The following is a 21,648-nucleotide window of genomic DNA, read 5'->3' on the forward strand; positions in this document are numbered from 1 at the left end:
CACCCAGTATACTGCCTCTCAGTGGTAGGCAGCCAGAACGCGCACAACCTCATCTCGGTGTCCACCGACGGCCGCATGTGCACTTGGTCGCTGGACATGCTGTCCGCGCCGCAAGAGACGCTGGAGCTACAGCACCGCCAGAGCAAGGCCGTGGCCGTCACCTGCATGGGCTTCCCGCACGGGGACGTCAACAACTTCGTGCTGGGCAGCGAGGACGGGAATATGTACACCGGTGAGGATACCCAATACTCAGATATGACACTGAAGCTTCGTATAGTTACGTCAAGAACTTCGTGCTGGGCAGCGAGGACGGCAACATGTACACCGGTGAGGATACTCAATACTTTATTATTTATGGCATCCATAATGTTTCAGAGGTAAAGCCTGATCCGTGAGCACGTAGAATTTTGTCCAATGACCCCAAGCTACCCATCCTTATCGTTTGCGTGTAAAATTATATTGCTGTCGCAACTGTGCGACGGGCGGCCGCAGTGAGTGTGCGAGCGCGACAGCAACATAATTACGCGCGAGCGATAAGGATGGGTAGCTTGGGGTCATTGGACAAAATTCTACGTGCTCACGGAAGTCACGGACCAGGCTTTAGAAAGATCCTAATTAAGAGATACGCAGGCGCCGCCGAATAGTGTCTCACATCTCGTTTCCATACACCAGTCAGTGGATCCTGTTGCAGAGATGCGCAGTGCGCAGGCAAATAGGCTAAACTCGAATCTCGTTTTCACCACTGAAGCTTCGTATAGTTACGTTACAACTTCGTATTAGGCAGCGAGGACGGCAACATGTACACCGGTGAGTTATCCTGCCCTAGAGATGCGCAGGCGAGGCTAATCTCAAATCAAGTTATCACCGCTGAAACTTCATATAGCCACGTCAATAATTTCGTGCTGGGCTGCGAGGACGGGAACATGTATACCGGTGAGTGGCTGCTGTTGGGACACGCTCTCCGCGCCGCAAGAGACGTTAGAGCTGCAGCACCGCCAGAGCAAGGCCGTGGCCGTCACCTGCATGGGCTTCCCGCACGGGGACGTCAACAACTTCGTGCTGGGCAGCGAGGACGGGAACATGTACACCGGTGAGGATACTCAACACTCAATTGTTTATCGCATCCATAATATTACAGAGGTAGAGAGATCCGCAGTCGTAGCCGAATAGCGTTTCACAGTCATCTCGTTTCCATACACCAGCCAGTGGATCCTGTTTCAGAGATGCGCAGACACAGCTCAATAGCATCTCACATCTAAAGCCTGGTCCGTGAGCACGTAGAATTTTGTCCAATGACCCCAAGCTACCCATCCTTATCGCTCGCGCGTAATTATGTTGCTATCGCGCTCGCACACTCACTGCGGGTGCCAGTCGCACAGTCGCGACAGCAATATAATTACACGCCAGCGATAAGGATGGGTATCTTGGGGTCATTGGACAAAATTTTTGACATTGGACTTTAGCTACGTCAATAACTTCATGCTAGGCAGCGAGAACGGCAACATACCTGCATGGGCTTCCCGCACGGAAACGTCAACAACTTCGTGCTGGGCAGCGAGGACGGCAACATGTACACCGGTGAGGATACCCAATACTCAGATATTTTGTTCGTTTCAGCCAAATGACGTCCACTGCTGGACAAAGGCCTCCCCCAAGGTTTTCCATAATGAACGCTCTAATTCAGATATTTATTGTATCCCTAATGTTACAGAAGTAAAGTACGGCCAACTAGCAGCGGTACAAAAGGTCAATTCGACTGTCGAACTGACAATCTATTCTGTCTCTTCTCATCTCGTGTATTTGTAGTAATGTTTCGTTCTCCCGCCAAAATATGTCAAAGTCAAACTCCTGCTATTCTAAATGACCATGACATTGGGTTTGTTTACATTTGGTATCCTAACTAAGCCAAACAGCGTTTCACATCTCGTTTCCATACACCAGTCAGTGAATCCTGTTTCAGAGATGCGCAGACGCAGCTCAATAGCATCTCACATCTAGTTTGTTCCAACAAAACTCTTGTCCTGTAGCTAATATGTTCAGTTACAGGCAACCAATAAAGGTTAAGTGGTTGCCTGATTGCTGTCTTGAAACGCGTAGCTAAAGAATATAGTAACGTAGGTGTCGAAGTTTTTGCAACATTGCCCTCTAATGTATTCAAAGCTTTATGAAGGCAGGCCACTGCTACACTAGTGTCTTTCAAACGTCTTTAGTCGACGCTTACACTGAGCAGAGCAAGATGAAGGGGTTGCGTTACTTGTCCGAAAAAAGTTGAGTTAGATCCACGCGATCGTGACGCCAAAATTGCGTCACACCGCGACAATGTTGCGCGGGCGCTGGTCAAACGATATTGCTCAAAAGACGCTAGTCGGTCCCATAATATGAAACCTATGACTTCAAAATGTAATATAAATAAACCCTGTTTATTCCCAGGGAGCCTGTACGGCCAACGCGCAGGCGTGTCAGAATGCATCGAGGCCCACGCGGGCCCGGTGACGGCGCTGTCGTGGCACGCCGCGCCCGCCGCCGCCGACCTGGCGCACCTCTACCTCACCGCGTCCGTCGACTGGAGCGTCAAGCTGTGGAGCTCCAAGGTCAGTGCGGTAGTAAGGCTGGGTCGGTGTAGTGTGATGAAGGGCCCGGTGACGGCGCTGTAGTGTGATGAAGGGCCCGGTGACGGCGCTGTCGTGTGATGAAGGGCCCGGTGACGGCGCTGTAGTGTGATGAAGGGCCCGGTGACGGCGCTGTAGTGTGATGAAGGGCCCGGTGACGGCGCTGTAGTGTGATGAAGGGCCCGGTGACGGCGCTGTAGTGTGATGAAGGGCCCGGTGACGGCGCTGTAGTGTGATGAAGGGCCCGGTGACGGCGCTGTAGTGTGATGAAGTGCCCGGTGACGGCGCTGTAGTGTGATGAAGGGCCCGGTGACGGCGCTGTAGTGTGATGAAGGGCCCGGTGACGGCGCTGTAGTGTGATGAAGGGCCCGGTGACGGCGCTGTAGTGTGATGAAGGGCCCGGTGACGGCGCTGTAGTGTGATGAAGGGCCCGGTGACGGCGCTGTAGTGTGATGAAGGGCCCGGTGACGGCGCTGTCGTGTGATGAAGGGCCCGGTGACGGCGCTGTAGTGTGATGAAGGGCCCGGTGACGGCGCTGTAGTGTGATGAAGGGCCCGGTGACGGCGCTGTCGTGTGATGAAGGGCCCGGTGACGGCGCTGTAGTGTGATGAAGGGCCCGGTGACGGCGCTGTAGTGTGATAAAGGGCCCGGTGACGGCGCTGTCGTGTGATGAAGGGCCCGGTGACGGCGCTGTAGTGTGATGAAGGGCCCGGTGACGGCGCTGTAGTGTGATGAAGGGCCCGGTGACGGCGCTGTCGTGTGATGAAGGGCCCGGTGACGGCGCTGTAGTGTGATGAAGGGCCCGGTGACGGCGCTGTAGTGTGATGAAGGGCCCGGTGACGGCGCTGTCGTGTGATGAAGGGCCCGGTGACGGCGCTGTAGTGTGATGAAGGGCCCGGTGACGGCGCTGTCGTGGCACGCCGCGCCCGCCGCCGCCGACCTGGCACACCTCTACCTCACCGCGTCCGTCGACTGGAGCGTCAAGCTGTGGAGCTCCAAGGTACAAATCCCACCACCACCAATAATAAATTCATTTATTTATTTCCTAAGTTATATTAAATCTTAACTAGATAGCACTTGGCTTTGGCCCGTGCTATCCGGAATACCAGCTACCTATTGGCTGAGATAAAAAAAATATATAAAAAAATAATAATAATAATGGATCTGTATCCCCACGCAAGCCTTATAAAGGACCGGGCCACTTTTGACCCGTGAGCTGCAAAGCGTACAAACATAATAATAATAAAGGAGATAATAATAATAATAATTTATTTAATAACCAAGAAGATGATGATTTACAATATTGTACAATGTATTAATTACTTAAACTACGATTGACAATCGTGTTAATCTTAAGATATGTCCCTGCCAACTAAACTAGGATTAAACCTGTATCTTAGATGACAGTGATTCCTCCAGGGTGAAGAAAGTAATGTAAGAAGTGAATCAAAGGAAGTTTAAAGTAAGTTTACAATTATTAAGGTTAACGGACAATAAGTACTTAATAAGCTACCCATGGTTCTTCCTGCCTCACGGCGTACGAACCGAATCTCGGGAGAGCGCGCGGGTACTTGCTCTGGGCTCTTTCCCCGGGCGCTTTGCTTGACTCCCTACAAAAGACAATGCCGGAAATTGGCGTCTTTTTTTTTCGCGCGGCCATCGACCAAACTTTGTTTTTTGATTACAAAATAGTGTAATAAACCAAACTTACTATGACATGTATACCTCTAAACTCAGTCTGAACTGAGTTACGAGCATTAGAAGTTTGATGATTTTCATACTAGATTTGCTTTTTGCGCGCAAAGTTTTGTAAGAAATTGCAACAAAATAGTGAGATTGTTTAATACCATAAAGTAATAAAAAAGAAGAAAATGTCATGTCATCAACAGTGTCACGGGAGAATTGTTTTTTGTGAAACTAAATCAAAATAAAGGATATTTTATCATCAAATACATTGTTGGACTTTATTCATGGTCATTCGAGCCGATAATAATGATGAAGAAACTAGTGAGAAGTCAAAACGAAATCTTCAACCGAATATTCAAATCCAAAATAAATTTTGCCAAGTCTCCAAGTGTCAGAATAACAACTAGTTACATCGAAACAAAATTAGAAAATTTATCGGAATTGTGGCAAAACTTCAACAAAACTCACGATACAATTATTTGTGAAGTAAGCGATGCAAAGTACCAAGAATCAGAATATTTCACTGAAGACTTTTTCAGCAAGACCGAGGAATTATACACCGAATATAAGACCGAACTAAAAGAAAAATTGAAAAGGTGCATTCAGGTAGAAGTCAGACATCAGGAAACATCACAAAGTGAGGGGGAGCAAGTCAGAGTGCAGCTGCCCAAGATCTCCATACCCTGCTTTTCTGGGAAATATGCCGAATGGATCACATTTCGAGATCTTTTCTTGTCACTTGTCCACAACAACAGCTCCTTACAAAAGGTACAGAAACTTCATTACCTGAAAAGCTACCTAACTGGTGAAGCGGAGCAGTTGGTGCGTCATCTACCAATTACAAGTGACAATTATTCTGTGTGTTGGAGCCTTTTGGAAAGTAGATTCAACAATAAGAAGTATGTAACTAATTGCATTTTAAAAAGGTTTTTCAGTCAAAAGAATATTGCTCATGAAAATTCAACTGCGCTTAAAGATCTGTTTGATACAACTAATGAATGTCTAAATGCATTAGCTAACACAGGTGTAAAAACTGAAAATTGGGACATCATTCTTATATATATTTTGTCTTCAAAATTAGATAATGAATCTCGCAAACTGTGGGAAGCAAAAATTTGTGACCTTACCAATGATTTGCCAACATTAAAGCAATTTTTAGATTTCATAGAACATCGCTTTAGGTCTCTCGAATTTTTGGATCCCAAAGTCATGAAAAGTACCCAGTCCCATCATGTAGTAGAGAACAGCACTAGCAAAATATCGGTTTCTTGTTCTTATTGTTCTGACAACAACCATAAACTTGGCAATTGTAAGAAATTCGCAAATGAAACACTATCAGCTCGCCGTAACTTTGTTCAAACCAACAATTTTTGTTTTAACTGCTTAGGCCCGAATCATTCGGTTATGACTTGTCGTTTGCCTACTAGATGTAGAATCTGCAATAAGAAGCATCACTCTTTATTGCATTCAACCAATAACAACGTACCATCCAACAATGTTCAAACAACACAATCAATTAACCCATCAAGAACCAATCATGTTGTTGCGACAACAGCGACAACATCTGATGACATTGATCAGCAAACCAATATTACCACTTGTTTCTCTAACAACAAGAGTCAAGTTCTTTTAGCAACCGCGTTGGTAAAAGCTGAAACAAACAATGGATCGTTCATAACACTTAGGTCTTTATTGGACCAGGGATCACAGGCCTCGTTCGTGACGGAGTCTGCAGTCCAATTACTTGGGCTGAAGAAAGTAGCAAGCAGAAGTGTTATAACTGGGGTAGGGAGTGATTGTAACTCATCAGTCAACTCTAAACATGTAGTTAATATCAAACTGCAATCTATCTACGATCCGAACTTCACAATTACGGTGAAAGCTCACGTTCTTACCAAACTTACCACATTTCTTCCTGAACGACAGGTTGATTTGAAACTTTGGTCACACATGCCTGAAATGAAGTTGGCTGATCCAAAGTTTAATGTTCCAAACAAAATAGACTTGCTGTTAGGTGCAGAGGTGTATTGTCAGATATTATCTGAGGGACTAGTTAAGGGTCCAATAGGGTGTCCTATAGCTCAAAACACCAGACTCGGCTGGATATTATCTGGTCAAGTATCTGAAGACAGGAAAACTGAACAAAGCTGTAGAAACATCATAACAACATTACACACTCAAGTTGTCGAAGAAGAGTTTGATCTTAAACGCTTTTGGGAAATAGAATCTGATCAGTGTCTTCTCAATAAACATCAACACACACCTGAAGAACAAAAATGCGAAGAATTTTTCAAACACACTACCACAAGAGACCCTTCTGGACGTTACATAGTGAAACTGCCATTTAAAGAAGAAAATCCAAACTGTAAATCAGGCAATTCGCGAGAAATTGCAGTAAGCAGATTTTTAATGCAAGAAAGACGTCTATCAAAATCACCAAGATCTCTATTCCGATGTTATTGCAGAGTATCTGGAGCTGGGTCACATGGAAAAAGTACCAAACGACGAGATCGACAAATCAGAAAGTGTGTACTTACCTCATCACGCAGTAGTGAAGCTCAACAGAACAACAACCAAACTGAGAGTGGTTTTTGATGCTTCATGTCGAGACAAGAATGGTGTATCGCTCAACAGCGAATTGTTGGTAGGCCCAAGGCTTCAATCAGATCTTCGTCATTTAGCGATGAGGTGGAGACTGCATCCTATTTGCTTGGTGGCTGATATAGTCAAAATGTATCGCCAAATAAAAGTTGCTAGCGAAGATGTAGATTATCAACGATTAGTCTGGCGAACCAAGCCGCAAGAAGATATCGAACATCTGCGATTGTTGCGAGTCACGTTTGGCACTGCCTCAGCCCCATATCTTGCAGTCAGAGCACTGCATCAAGTCGCGTATGATGAAGGTGAACAGTTTCCATTGGCAGCTGAAAGAGTCCTAAATGATTTTTATGTGGATGATCTACTTACTGGATGTGATACAGTTCTGGAAGGTAAACAAATATTTCAACAAATGAATGAGTTGCTAAGCAAAGGGGGATTTGAACTTCAAAAATGGTCAAGCAACAATGAAACACTGTTAAAGGAAATAAGCAAGGATTCAGACACAACAACAAGCAATTTGGAACTCAAAGTAGATGAAATTATCAAAATTCTTGGACTTACCTGGAATATGATACACTTCCTCTCTGGAAAAGTGGACCTGCATGGTTAAAAAACATAACCATAGAACACGACAGAACGGACATAAAGGACACGAACTTAGAAGAGAAAGAAAAGAAAGCTTACCATGTAACCAAGGAAAATCGACAAAACACCATTTGAAGCGAGTGATTACCTATGAAGAAATATCTACGTTGTTATACCAAATTGAAGCGTGTCTCACTCAACTCAAGGCCGTTATCACAGATCAGTACCAATTCACAAGATCCAACACCTCTCACACCAGGTCATTTTATCATCGGTGAACCTTTAGTACTTGTGCCCGATAACAATTATGAAACGTCAACAATATCATCTTTGAAACGCTGGCAGCTAACCCAACAAATGCTCCAGGTCTTTTGGCGTAGGTGGTCAAACGAATATTTAACTCAGTTTTTGCAGCGGTACAAATGGGCAAATAAAACACCAGAGCCTAGAATTGGGGATGTAGTTTTAGTTAAAGAAGACGATCTTCCTCCTACGAAGTGGTTAATGGGCATAATTACCGAAAAGCACAAAGGTTTGGACAACCTTACGAGAGTTGTTAGTATAAAATGTAGGGATACTTACCATTATTAAAAGGCCTGTTGTAAAGTTGTGTGTTTTGCCAGTCGCTGAATAGAGCTATTTTATTTTTTATATCATGTTTAAGTGATGAGTTTTGTGGTTTTCGTTTTGGTTAACCACTTTGTGAACAATTAGGTTGTTAAGTTATCTTAGAATAATATCTTTGTATACCTATCCATTTATGAGGTTAAACTCTAACTATTGTTTTGTCATCTAGTCACCATGATTTAACCAATTTAAATTTCAATTTAAATAATGTTTTGTTTTGTTTTTTACCTAACTATACAGTCCACTCTTTCGTTGGTGGTTAATCATGGTGGGCGGAATTATGACCATTCCGGTCATGGTGGGCGGAATGTTTAATACCATAAAGTAATAAAAAAGAAGAAAATGTCATGTCATCAACAGTGTCACGGGAGAATTGTTTTTTGTGAAACTAAATCAAAATAAAGGATATTTTATCATCAAATACATTGTTGGACTTTATTCAGAGATTGTATGTGTAAACAAACAATACCATCCATTAAAGGCTCCAGACATCAGTATGGAGCAGAATCAGCTCAATAAAAAAATAGCGCAATATTTTGTTGCAATTTCTTACAAAACTTGCGCGCAAAAAGCAAATCTAGTATGTAAATCATCAAACTTCTAACGCTCGTAACTCAGTTCAGACTGAGTTTAGAGGTATACATGCCATAGTAAGTTTGGTTTATTACACTATTTTGTAATCAAAAAACAAAGTTTGGTCGATGGCCGCGCAAAAAAAAAAGACGCCAATTTCCGGCATTGTCTTTTCTCTTATCCTTGTCCCTTCTCATTGTCAATTCTCCCCCTTCTGGGGCTTGACACCACAAATACGGTACTTCGCGTCGGGCTGCTAGCGTTAATGAATGTCATCACTTCTTCTCGTAACTTCGCCTGATTGTGTGCCAGGAGTGCGCGAACTCGCGCAGCGCGATCCAATTACTACGACTACTCGTGAGGTCCTGGTGATAAACAGGTCCTTGCTCGGCTCTCCGTATCGCATCCAGCATCTTCTGTGAGCTTCGTCATATAGGTTACATTCCCAAAGCGCGTGGTCGCGGCTCTCTTCGACTTCCTCGCCGCATGGGCATAGTGCAGACTCGCACAGCGTCATCTTATGTAGGCGCTGCCTGAAGCACCCGTATAGCTCCAAGGTCAGTGCGGTAGTAAGGCTGGGTAGGGTGTAGTGTGATGAAGGGCCCGGTGACGGCGCTGTCGTGGCACGCCGCGCCCGCCGCCGCCGACCTGGCGCACGAAGACGTCAACAACTTCGTACACCGGTGAGGATACTCAACACTCCATTATTTATTGCATCCATAATGTTATAGAAGTAGAAAGATCCTAATTAAGAGATGCGCAGGCGCAGCCGAATAACGTCACACATCTCGTTACCATACACCAGTCAGTGGATCCTGTTGCAGAGATGCGCAGGCGAATAGGCTAAACTGGAATCTCGTTTTCACCGCTGAAGCTTCATATAGCCACGTCAATAATTTCATGCTGGGCAGCGAGGACGGCAACATGTACACCGGTGAGGATACTCAACACTCAATTATTTATTGCATCCATAATGTTACAGAGGTAGAGAGTGTGATAAATACAGGGCGATGGAGCGTGCCGACCGGGCAACATGGAATGCACCGGAAAACGTAGTGTGGATAGACCTTCCACTAAATAAACAGCAGTACAGGGACCGGTTATTGTGGAAATCCTTAGGAGGCTTTTGGCCAGCAGTGAATGTCATTTGACTGAATTTCATTTCACATTCCTAGTATCGAATACAGTGCGGACGCACGCGGCATTGATCACTCGTTCGCCCGGATCACGCTATAAATCACACGTAGCTAAAAGAGTGCAATCAGCCGCTGGATGCTTGCAACTTCCAATCGGCCATTGTGATCGGATCAATCATTGGGAAGTCCTGTGGCTAAAATTATGATAATAATGAATCCTAATGAAGTTTGGAATAGTGTTTTTGTAGGTAGTACGGTATATGATTATAATAATTAACGTGACTTTCTAATTCTTTAGGAGAACAAGGCGCTGTACTCGTTCGAGGACTCCGGCGACTACGTGTCGGACGTGCGCTGGTCGCCCGCGCACCCGGCGCTGTTCGCCGCCGTGGACGCGGCCGGCCGCCTCGACCTGTGGAACCTCAACCGCGACACCGAGGTGAGGCCTGTGTGAGCGAGCACTGTCGCTGTAGCAGGGGACAGATGATGACTAGCGCTGTGCTCGCTCGAGGACTACGTGTCGGACGTGCGCTGGTCGCCGCCGTGGACGCGGCCGGCCGCCTCGACCTGTGGAACCTCAACCGCGACACCGAGGTGAGGCCTGTGTGAGCGAGCACTGTCGCTGTAGCAGGGGACAGATGATGACTAGCGCTGTGCTCGCTCGAGGACTACGTGTCGGACGTGCGCTGGTCGCCGCCGTGGACGCGGCCGGCCGCCTCGACCTGTGGAACCTCAACCGCGACACCGAGGTGAGGCCTGTGTGAGCGAGCACTGTCGCTGTAGCAGGGGACAGATGATGACTAGCGCTGTGCTCGCTCGAGGACTACGTGTCGGACGTGCGCTGGTCGCCGCCGTGGACGCGGCCGGCCGCCTCGACCTGTGGAACCTCAACCGCGACACCGAGGTGAGGCCTGTGTGAGCGAGCACTGTCGCTGTAGTAGGGGACAGATGATGACTAGCGCTGTGCTCGCTCGAGGACTACGTGTCGGACGTGCGCTGGTCGCCGCCGTGGACGCGGCCGGCCGCCTCGACCTGTGGAACCTCAACCGCGACACCGAGGTGAGGCCTGTGTGAGCGAGCACTGTCGCTGTAGTAGGGGACAGATGATGACTAGCGCTGTGCTCGCTCGAGGACTACGTGTCGGACGTGCGCTGGTCGCCGCCGTGGACGCGGCCGGCCGCCTCGACCTGTGGAACCTCAACCGCGACACCGAGGTGAGGCCTGAGATCAGTGCTCTCTGGATGTTGAACACTAGCGGACAGCTAGGTATTTACTAACCCTGTGCTTGCTCGACCAATGCGAGGCAAGAATTGTACTCGCTAGACGGTGAACAGTAGCGACAGAACAACATTTATGACTAGCGCTGTGCTCACTCGACTACAATGAGGCGAGAATTCGCTCGATTGAGCGTGAGCTTACGTATCTTGAGCAGCTTAGAACAGCGGTTCCCGAATGGTGGTTGGAATGGACCCTGGGGTTCCGTGGAAAGGCCGCAAGGGTTCCGTAAAAAATATTATCCCATGTTTTGTGACCGACGTTGTTCGCTCGCACCGACTTGTTTACGCACAAGGGAGGGGCAGGGCGTGCGGGCGGAGTAGTACGGGGGTTCCGCTAGGGAAAGTATAATCAATTGGGGTTCCTTGGCAAAAAAAAATTGGGAAACCCTGGCTTAGAGGACAGCAAGGTAATGACAAGCGATGTTCATCCACTTCGTGAAGTGAGATTTAGTGCTGTGCTTGTTTGACGACAACGGGTGTGATCCACCTTTTGTGCCTTTTGTAATATAGCTGGGCTACTCTGAAAAACGAATGTTGTTAAATGAGCGATGGTGACAAATACACCTGAAACTACGTAAACGCCGTTTCGGAGAAGCTCTACTGATATCATTAGGGGTCTGCAATCAGCAGAACAGCAAATCACTTATGACACCTGCCAACGCAACATCAATTAATTTCTCCATCAACGTCCGCAGGTGCCGATCGCGTCGATCCAAGCAGAAGGCGGCGTAGCGTTCAACCGCGTGTCGTGGACGCCGGCCGGCACGCACGTCACCGCCGGCGACGACGCCGGCAAGATATGGGTCTACGAGCTGGCTGAGGTACGCACTATACAGTTCACCAATGTGTTAATTAAGGGTACAATGAGGGCTATCGTTTTTATACTTAACAGTTGGCACCCCTGGCGATTGACAGGACCAGTAAGGTCCAGTCCTACAGTGGCGCCATCTTGATGAGTGCAAATGCGATAGTCCTCCTACCACTTTAGCGCTCACCAGTTGGCGCCACTGTCTTCGCTACTAGCAAGTGACAGGACCTTACTCTACAGTGGCGCCATCTTGATGAGTGCAAATACGATAGTCCTGCTACCACTTTAGCTCTCACCAGTTGGCGCCACTGTCTTCGCTACTAGCAAGTGACAGGACCTTACTCTACAGTGGCGCTAACTGGTGAGCGCTAAAACGATAGCCCTCATTCTCAACTGCAAACTCTATGAAATCTGCAGCGCGGCATTGCAGCTGCGGCGCGCGCCACGCTGCAGATTTCATAGTTTTGCAGTTTGCGGTCTGCGGCCCGTCTTGGAATTGTACCTTAAACCTGTTAACTGCTTTTTTGCTACGGGCACTCTGAGTACATTTCCAAGATTCCATCATCTAATTCTAACTAAGAGGACCCTGGCTGGTAAAATAAAATTACAGTAACCTAACTTGTGAATAGTATCTAGCAACTTTTCGCGCAAACTACCGATTGCACTCATGTCTTTTTGAGCAAGTGTCCATCCACGCAAATCGCTTTTCGCGCTTGTGTCTTTCGCACAAGTGTACCAGAACAAAAAAAAAAGGATCCTTTTTCTTGATCTTTGAATGCCCAAGACTTTAGATAGCAGTGACTGTTAATAAAATACTAACAACAAGGTATCGTTCCAGCACGTAGCCCAACCGCGGCACGACGAGTGGACCAAGTTCGTGTACACGTTACAAGAGCTACGCAACAACCAGGCGGACGAGGAGAGCGACCGCCTCAGCCTGGCCGCCTCCGGCCCGCCGTCGCTCACGTCGCTCACATCGCTCGCCAGCAACCCGCTGCGGTAGGCGGGCCCACTAGAGATGACCGGCTATCGATAGTTTTGATAACGATAGATTTTTGACTCCGATAATCGTTTAGTGGTGTAGATGTCTGCACTAAACCAAAATCGTATAAAATGGCACGGATGTCCTACACTGAACCAAAAACGTATAAAGTGGCATACATGTCCTAACCGTCCCACCCGTGACCCGTTGAATGGGGGCGCCACCGTCAATACCGGATCGCTGGTTCCGATTTTAACCACTGCTTTTTTTTGCCACTTGACGTTTCAGAATCGTGCGACTATAATTAATTACATGTGTGTGTGTGCTTCAAATTTGCACCATTGAAGCCATTAGACAAAATAATAATAATTATTACTATTGTACGTCATATTTTGCATAGTTACACACTATATCGATATTGTTAGAAGCTATCGAGCGGCATCTCTACACGCAAAACTATATTATTCCAATTTGGTTCCTCAATTGGAACCCTGCTGAGAACACTTTTTTACCATGAAAATGCTCTTTCTTACTTCACTTGCCAGTTATTTTGGGCTGGAAAACCAATAGTTAAACTTATCAGAATTGGTGACACCCCTAAGAATATCTCATTAAAATTATATTATCAATGTTACAGTGTAAAAAGGGTAGTAAGTGTTGGATGAAATTGATCTCAAAAGATCATGTTATGCTTGCTGATTACAGCGAGGCAAGAAAGATAAAATAGGTGCCCTGAAAAGGGCCTAATGAATTTGAAGAATACTTGGAAGCTTGATGACTTGTGCTATCCAGTCATCTATCTCACTAAACTAACCAACAAGAATTAGTAACTAATCTGCAATCGAAAATTGTTATGAGATGAAGAGTTGGAGATGAATTTGTTGTTTGATTAGTGATGGACTAATAAGATGTTATTCTGGAATTATTGGTTGATTCTGCAGGATTGACATAAAAATTAGGATGGTGGTATGATAAGGTGAAATGAATTTACTGTTTCGGTATACTATATCAAACATACCATAACTTTTTATTCAGAACTTTTATAATGTTTATGTAGGTAGATAGAACCAACTATTAAATTATAATCACTATAAACTTTATAATAGCACAGATATAACAACATAAATTTTAGATCAAATAGATATTATTTTAAAACATTTAAATATCTCAAATATTATCATAGGTATCTCTGTTTGGACACTATCAACATAGCTCTAATAGAAAAAGGTGATAAGATGTTGTCTCCTTAGAAACATTTGATTCATAGTTACTGATTTTTTCTGCTTAACATATTATTGCAGCTATATTATAAGGAAAATTTTCAGTCACGGTACTATTTTGCAGAAATACTAGATTGTAGGCTCATTATTTTTGTACTGAATTACATAGCTAACTTAAAACCTGTTAGTTATCAATGTTTCCAATTGCTATCCTTGTAAAAGTGCTAAATAATTTTATTAAAAGACAGGTAATTTAAAGTATAATTATTGTAAAGCAGGTATTTATATATTTATGCAGTTATGCTTTAACAAGATGTAATACTTGAATAAATTATGCTTTAAAATATTTGACCTTTTCTTTTATGAATAGGGTCAGCTTATGCACCTATGTTTCAATGAATACAATTTATTATGTAGATTGCTAATTTTTATTCAGGGTTGAATGGTATTACAACTTTTCCCTTAGACAGGTTGACTTCCTCCCAGCAAGCGCATGTCAGGGTCCTTCGCTCCATCAGGTCCGTGAACATCTTTCCGTCTAGATGGTCCATCTCATGCTGCGCGATCCTAGCTGGCCAGAGTTTGAACACGCGAGTTGCACTCTCGCCATTTTCGTCATACCCTGAAACAAGATTTTTCTTACGTTATTTATTGTACAAAACATACAAGACATCAAAATTAACTGATAATGATTCTTACCTGTTACTTCTACTTCTCTGTATCTAGGCACCTCTGCTGAATACCCTTGTACACTCTCGCATCCTTCCATATAAATTACCTTTTGATAGTCAACCACCTTTATCTTTGGATTTATGAACACCTAAAAAAAGATGGAATTTGAATAGACATAATTCCAATTTAAAATTATTGAATTAAACAATACTTACTTACAGTGATCGGTACGACTGACATACCCTTCGACTTTGCTATTTCAGGAGGTACTGCGGAGATTTGTTTGGCTGTATGTCTCATCACAAACATTCTCATATTCACTCCTATTTGTGGTGCCGACATACCGACGCTGCCGTATCTATGCAGAACGAGTCGGAGCTTATTTATCACTTTCTGAACTTCCTCACTTTTAATTTTATCAACTGGAACTGTATCAGATACTTTACGTAACCTAGGGTCTCCAATTTGAACGACATGCTCATATGGAGGCGATGTTTTCCCTCGGCTGGGAGACAAGCGAGCATACCAGTTTAGAACTTTCCTCATAACACCCATTTTAAACGTTTATTAACGTAGCGTAATTATTTATTTCATTAATGAATCATAAAATGTTTTTAAATTTGAGGATTTGAGGTTATGCAGTCAGCTGGAAGCAAATGTCAATGTCAATTTTTGTGACAAAATAGTGATGCCATATTTAGCTTTTATTCGATTAGTAGGCATTGATAGTACGAAATGCCTTGCGTTTGCGTTTCTTTTTTCGGATGTAACTGCGCGAAAAGCGCGTGATATTCTTTTACGCATGTGTTTTTCGCGAATCCGTTTATCAAAGCAAGTGTCCGAGTGCGCATGTGACTGCGTGCAAGTGCACGTCGTGCACATACGTGCACGTGCACCTGCGTATATACCTGCACTTAGACAGAATCATAGTCGATGTAATCGATTACCAAACATCTGGACTCTGTTGCAACCCTATTGCTTATTTGTCAACTGTCAGATGAGCTGTCATTTTTTACTTTGGAATCGCTCCGCGAGGCCTACCGGTTTTCGATTTTTTTATTTTATTAGCCTTTACTAACTTTAATCGTATGCAGTAAAGTTATTTACATATTAGTGAATGTTTAGTTAGAATCACTGTGCCCATCATAAGTGTTTTGTGTATAATTAATTAGCTCCGAACAATCGAGGTAAGTAGTGACGAAATTTACACAGAAGGTAAAGCTGTTGAATATTACTATTCAGTGTGTTTTTACATAGTGAGGATGTTTGTGTAACTGCTGCTTGGTATGTTTTAGCTAATAGTATTCAAGGTCGCGATACAAGACTTATTCAAACGATCTTGTTATCTTATCAGTGGAGTTCGCGATTTCAGGCGTCCGAAACCTTTGAACTTATAATTTAATGATCGTTGCTACTTCATTGTAGTTACTCAATGCAACCATGATGCAAACTATGTTAAAAAGCAATAATAATCGCACATGGGATAATTCAAGTTGGGAACTTTTAATAAAAATAAAATTTTTTGTTTCAGATGTTTAAACTAAGCATAAACCTAACTAGAAGTACTTCTTTAGCTCTTAAACGCACAATGTCTTCCCAAGAATCTGATGTTCTATTTGAAACACTGAATAATGCTGGCATTGTCACACTAAACCGACCAAAAGCCTTGAACTCATTGAACACGTCCATGGTAACAAAGTTGCTGCCTCAGCTACAGCAATGGGAGAAGCAAAAAACACTAGTTATAGTTAAAGGTGCCGGGGAGAAAGCCTTCTGTGCTGGCGGAGACGTTAAAGCAGCAATCGATAAAGTAGAGGGTCCCAGATTCTTCAGAACTGAATATAATGTAAATTATGTGATTGGTAACTATAAGATCCCTTATGTAGCGATTATCAATGGCATCACAATGGGAGGAGGCTTGGGGATGTCTGTCCACGGGAGATACAGGGTGGCAACTGAGAAGACGGTGATAGCGATGCCTGAGACGAAGATTGGCCTGTTCCCTGATGTGGGTGGCTCATACTTCCTGCCACGGTTGCAGGTCAACCTTGGGTTATACTTAGGATTAACTGGTTTGTATTCTTCCAATTCACAATGTAAATATAAAAGAATTTGATGAGAATTTAAAACTTTTTTCCATTTTAAATTATAGGTGACAGATTAAAAGGCAGTGATGTGGTGAAAGCCGGCATTGCCACTCACTACGTTCCAAGCAGACGTCTACATGAGTTAGAAATGCTGTTGTCTCGATGCACCAATGAGATGGAGGTGGACTCGTTAATCAACAAGTTCCACGAACCCCTGGAAGAGTTCTCCCTGGCCCCACATATCAAACACATCAACTACTGCTTCGCGGCATCAACCATTGAAGAAATAATTGAGAGGCTTGAGAAGGTCCAGAATGACTGGTCGGTGAAAACATTGAAGGTTAGTTAGTTACTGCTCCATTCCATAATTATAATGTGTTTTTTTTTATTTAAAAGTAATGCTTTGGATTTTTTGTTGATAATAAATTATCAAGAAGCATTATCATTTCTTATTGAATAATTGAATACCATTCAGATTTTATTGATAAGATGAGCTATGTAATCTTCTTATAGTATAATTAAATTATGTTTTTTACCAAACTGACCAACATTTTATCTGAGTGTCCAAGCAACTATTCTTGGACCCCGCCGCGTCACTGTCACACAACGCAAAGCTGCATACTTAGAAGCACATGCAAGATGAGTTCTTAAACAATATGTTATTTGGCGATAACTTGTGTTTTTTGGCCACAGGGCAGGGGTACTCTGACATGTGTTTTGTCTCCATGATTTAAAATATGTGTAGTAAACACTATATTCTCTTCTGCCCGCAGACACTGCATCAAATGTGTCCTGGCTCGCTGAAGATAACGCTGCGAGCGTTACAGCGCGGCGCACAGCTGGAGCTGGGCCAGTGTCTGCGCATGGAGTACCGCCTCGCCTGCCGCGCCACCATGAACCACGACTTCCCCGAGGGTGAGTGTAGAACAGGGCCGCGTGTCTCGTGTCCAGGTGTCGCACCAGATGTGTCCTGGCTCGCTGAAGATAACGCTGCGAGCGTTACAGCGCGGCGCACAGCTGGAGCTGGGCCAGTGTCTGCGCATGGAGTACCGCCTCGCCTGCCGCGCCACCATGAACCACGACTTCCCCGAGGGTGAGTGTAGAACAGGGCCGCGTGTCTGAAGTCCAGGTGTCGCACCAGATGTGCCCCGGCTCGCTGAAGATAACGCTGCGAGCGTTACAGCGCGGCGCACAGCTGGAGCTGGGCCAGTGTTTGCGCATGGAGTTCCGCCTCGCCTGCCTCGCCACCATGAACCACGACTTCCCCGAGGGTAGGTCAAAATACGGCCATTTTGCTGTTCAGAACACCAGGTTGAGTGTTTTCGTGACGCAGTGAACTCTTTACTTATCCTAGGTTTCCTGAGACCCTAGATTTTGTTTAAACTTGATATTTTTTAAATTTACGCCTTGCCCTGTTTTTGTGACGTGTGAACACTTTTCCCTAGCTTTTCGGTTTCAACTCGAAATTTTTCAAAACTTACCCTTATGCCACAGAATTAGTAATAGTATCATGCTTACGCCTTGTCCTGTAAACTATAAAAAATCATTGGCTTAAAAGTTAACGAGGGAAGAAGCTGGTGGCGTAGGGTAGAAGAGAGTAAAACTATACTATGATTCAATAGAATCTGATAACTATTAGACAAATATTAAATGACGCGTGCACATCAGACTAGATTTTTGTTGCAAAATTATTACATTAAAATGTCTCACAGTGTTTGGCTTAATATTTGATTCCTGTACAAGAGATTCTTCCGAATAACTTAAAAATTGCATGGAAAGCATTGGGGGAGAGGCCTATGTTCAACTGATTTTTTAGATTTTTCACTATCACATTTTTCCTCAACAGGCGTTCGCGCACTCCTCATCGACAAGGACAACGCGCCCAAGTGGCAGCACAAGACCCTGGCAGAAGTGGACGACGACTACGTGGAGAGCTACTTCAAGAAGCTGCCGCAAGACCAGGAGCTCGTCTTCCACGACGCCAAGCTGTGAGCCAGTTTCACGTTACGGGCGGGTGCATTTAGTACGTTGTCTCGCAAGAACTGACTGAACCGTCGTTTGTTTTCATTTGAGTCATGAAATAACGTGATAGAACAAACTACACTCGCGAGCAAAAATATGGAATCATCCTATTTGTTTCGAGCTATCACAAAAACTAAATGACTAATAGAAGACAAATAAAAATGGTACCATTTTAAAGATAATATTATAAACTTTAAATTGATACCACAGATACATGCATAGTCATTAAGTTCTTAAGATCGCTCGGAACAAAACACAAGGTGGTGATTCCATATTTTAGCTCGTAAGTAATATTTGGCACTTGTAAAGTGCTTTGAATTTGAATCAAACTAACCGCATATTATGATGCGTATTTTTGAAGCAATCGAACCGCACTTCGCACACAAAATTGGACCATTCCTATTGAAATTCTTCCAATTGGAATCACATAGGTCACGAATTGTGGTAGTAAGTATAGGGTCACAGTGACGCTTTTAGTTTCATTTGTCCTAATCAACCATTCGACTAAATAGGACGTCAGATCAGAGGAGGTATCATGTCAGATCTTGTGAAACAACTTGATGTAATGATTGGTGCATTGTAGTTTAGAAATAAGTAGAAAAATTAACTACTTTCTCATACAATTGAAGTAAAAAGTATATTTTGAAATCAATTTTCGTACTTATAATGTAATGATTTGAATTTATACATTATTTACTTCATAGATTGCTATTTACGTTTAGCAAAAAAAATATGATTCGTAAAAATTAAATGTTCCATATAAACAACACAGTGTCGTGTCGTATAGCATTACGTCTATGATAATAATATTAGTGTAATAAAATATGATTGTAGTTAGCATCACAGTTGGCAATTAGTTAAATGAAATGAAGAAGTATGCCCTCGCAACTATTTAAACTGTTTACGTGTCAAATAACCGGTAGATTTACATCGTCATTGGTTAAAGAACCTGGAATTGGCCTATTTGAGACAAAGGGATTTTATCTTTAATTAGTAGTATAGCTTAGTCTTTGGTGGTGGTCATTGGTATGGTTCAGGTTGCATTATGCTGTTATGTGCCATTACTTTTTTAATTATTACCTACATAAATATATCTCATGATGACAATTTGTATGCTACCATATAGGTAGAAAATACCCAAGGGTACCCCTAAATGCTTGTACGCGTCTTACTCGATTCTTGATATTGATAGCAATTTAGCTGTATCTAATTACATTTATATCAAAATCGTGGATCGAATAGTATCGACAGTTTCGACAGAAATGAATACTCATAATACAAAGTGCAGCCTGGACCAAAGCATGTGAATAATAAATTCAAATTAATCTATTTTTCGCGACATCGTAATATGTGCGAAGGATTGCTATTCACGAACCGGAATATGTCAATTTACATACATTCGCTCTTCTAGTCTTCATCGGTCTTGGTACTGTCACAACTGTTTTATTGCAAAACTTATATTATTATGAAAACTTATCATAGACTCATAACGACACACCGCGTTGTATAGAGATAGTGTGAATGAGCCTTTGCATTAAGTTACATCTTCCCTAGAACTAAGTGCAATTCTTTTTATAGATTTATTCAATTAAATATTTTATGCGAGTGCCTGTAGTTAATGTCAACGCAGACAAGACAATAAACAAGATGCATTTATTTTTATGAACTTTTGTAGATATCTACGTCATACTTTGTGTATGTAGATATTTTATAAATAGCGGTGAGTGTCTCGATGCTGTTTTGATACTGGAAATGTTATTTAATAGAAAAATTGCGTAAAATTGTTATAGCTGAAAGATGATGAAAAAATGTGATATTTTTATTGAGTAAATTGAGTTGGCAATGTTGAATGAATAAACAACGTTTATAATGTGTATACGGATTTATTATTTTACTATTACGAACTACTATAGAACTTCAGCTATAATTACAACTACATAGTAACACCTTCTACTCGTATTTTACTACCAGTAAAATTATTAAAACAGTAGGTACGGAGAAAGAATACTGAATAAGATAATTTAACAATCTGAAACCAAAAATAATTAAAAATGAAGGTACCTATAAACTGTTGACATTTAAAAGTAAACCGATTATAATATCCGGCTCGAAGGACCATAAGTAAGCGCCCAAACACGTTCCTTTACTAAGGAGGTGTACAGAAGACAGCACATCAATCTAAGCATACTACATTTCTGTTGCAAAATCACCTCTAAAGTACTTACTGAGAACATAAAAAACCACTGTGCATTTAGAATTTTCGACCCATCATCGGAATCTTGTGTGACTCGGACTTTCAATCGTCGCTCAACAATATCAATGCGCGCTTGTCCCTCCTTCAGGAACCGGGATAAAAACTATCTAAACTAGCAGCGATTCCATACGGATTGGAGACGTGATTGCTTACTATATGGGTTTCATGAGAAGGCTCAAGGTCCCCCATAGGGTGATAGAGCGTGCTATGTTCGGAGTTTCCCTGCGTGATCGAATCTGAAATGAGCTGATAACTATTGGGGCCAAAAAAGTTGTCAAGTGGTGTCCATAGACCGGAAAACGCAATAAGGGCAGGCCTCCCACTAAGTGGACCAACGATCTGTCTGGTGAAGGTCGCGAGAAGCACCTGGATGCGGTGCAGGACTCTTTGTGGAAATCCTGATGGCCAGCATTGAACGTTTGGCTAAAACGATTCGACGATAAAAACTCTTTACCTATCTCGCCGATGTTTGACTGTGCCGTTAAGCTGGCGGGGTAGATTGTAGTCTT

At 43.4% G+C, this 21,648-nt stretch overlaps 3 protein-coding genes across 4 annotated transcripts in view; 2 read left to right on the plus strand and 1 right to left on the minus strand.

The window, feature by feature from the left end:
* Positions 1-13,623, plus strand: part of LOC135073697 (cytoplasmic dynein 1 intermediate chain) — a 28,453-nt gene extending 14,830 nt beyond the window's left edge. The window contains exons 13-17 of the mRNA XM_063967833.1: positions 1-232; positions 2,431-2,591; positions 10,116-10,256; positions 11,790-11,915; positions 12,741-13,623. Coding sequence (XP_063823903.1) covers positions 1-232; positions 2,431-2,591; positions 10,116-10,256; positions 11,790-11,915; positions 12,741-12,905 — 825 coding nt within the window. The 3' untranslated portion in view covers positions 12,906-13,623. The remainder of the gene's footprint in view (positions 233-2,430; positions 2,592-10,115; positions 10,257-11,789; positions 11,916-12,740) is intronic.
* Positions 13,624-14,453: 830 nt separating this feature from the next.
* On the minus strand, positions 14,454-15,438 carry LOC135073695 (peptide deformylase, mitochondrial-like). Its single transcript, XM_063967831.1, has 3 exons — positions 14,996-15,438; positions 14,804-14,924; positions 14,454-14,726 (listed from the first exon to the last, which is right to left on the minus strand). Exons 1-3 carry the CDS (start codon positions 15,329-15,331, stop codon positions 14,533-14,535), a joined length of 651 nt encoding a protein of 216 aa, XP_063823901.1. The 5' UTR covers positions 15,332-15,438; the 3' UTR covers positions 14,454-14,532.
* A 326-nt stretch (positions 15,439-15,764) lies between these two features.
* LOC135073698 (3-hydroxyisobutyryl-CoA hydrolase, mitochondrial) lies at positions 15,765-19,023 on the plus strand. Of its 2 annotated transcripts, none has more exons than XM_063967834.1 (5): positions 15,765-15,963; positions 16,308-16,848; positions 16,929-17,203; positions 17,637-17,956; positions 18,710-19,023. In XM_063967834.1, exons 2-5 carry the CDS (start codon positions 16,308-16,310, stop codon positions 18,885-18,887), a joined length of 1,314 nt encoding a protein of 437 aa, XP_063823904.1. In that variant the 5' UTR covers positions 15,765-15,963; the 3' UTR covers positions 18,888-19,023. The 2 variants fall into 2 exon arrangements, with proteins under 2 accessions (XP_063823904.1, XP_063823905.1); XM_063967835.1 differs by having other exon boundaries at positions 15,766-15,963; positions 17,637-17,778.
* The last annotated feature ends 2,625 nt before the right edge of the window (positions 19,024-21,648 follow it).

The sequence above is a fragment of the Ostrinia nubilalis genome, chromosome 8 (assembly GCF_963855985.1).
Source record: "Ostrinia nubilalis chromosome 8, ilOstNubi1.1, whole genome shotgun sequence".
In the NCBI taxonomy this organism is placed as follows: Eukaryota; Metazoa; Arthropoda; class Insecta; order Lepidoptera; family Crambidae; genus Ostrinia; species Ostrinia nubilalis.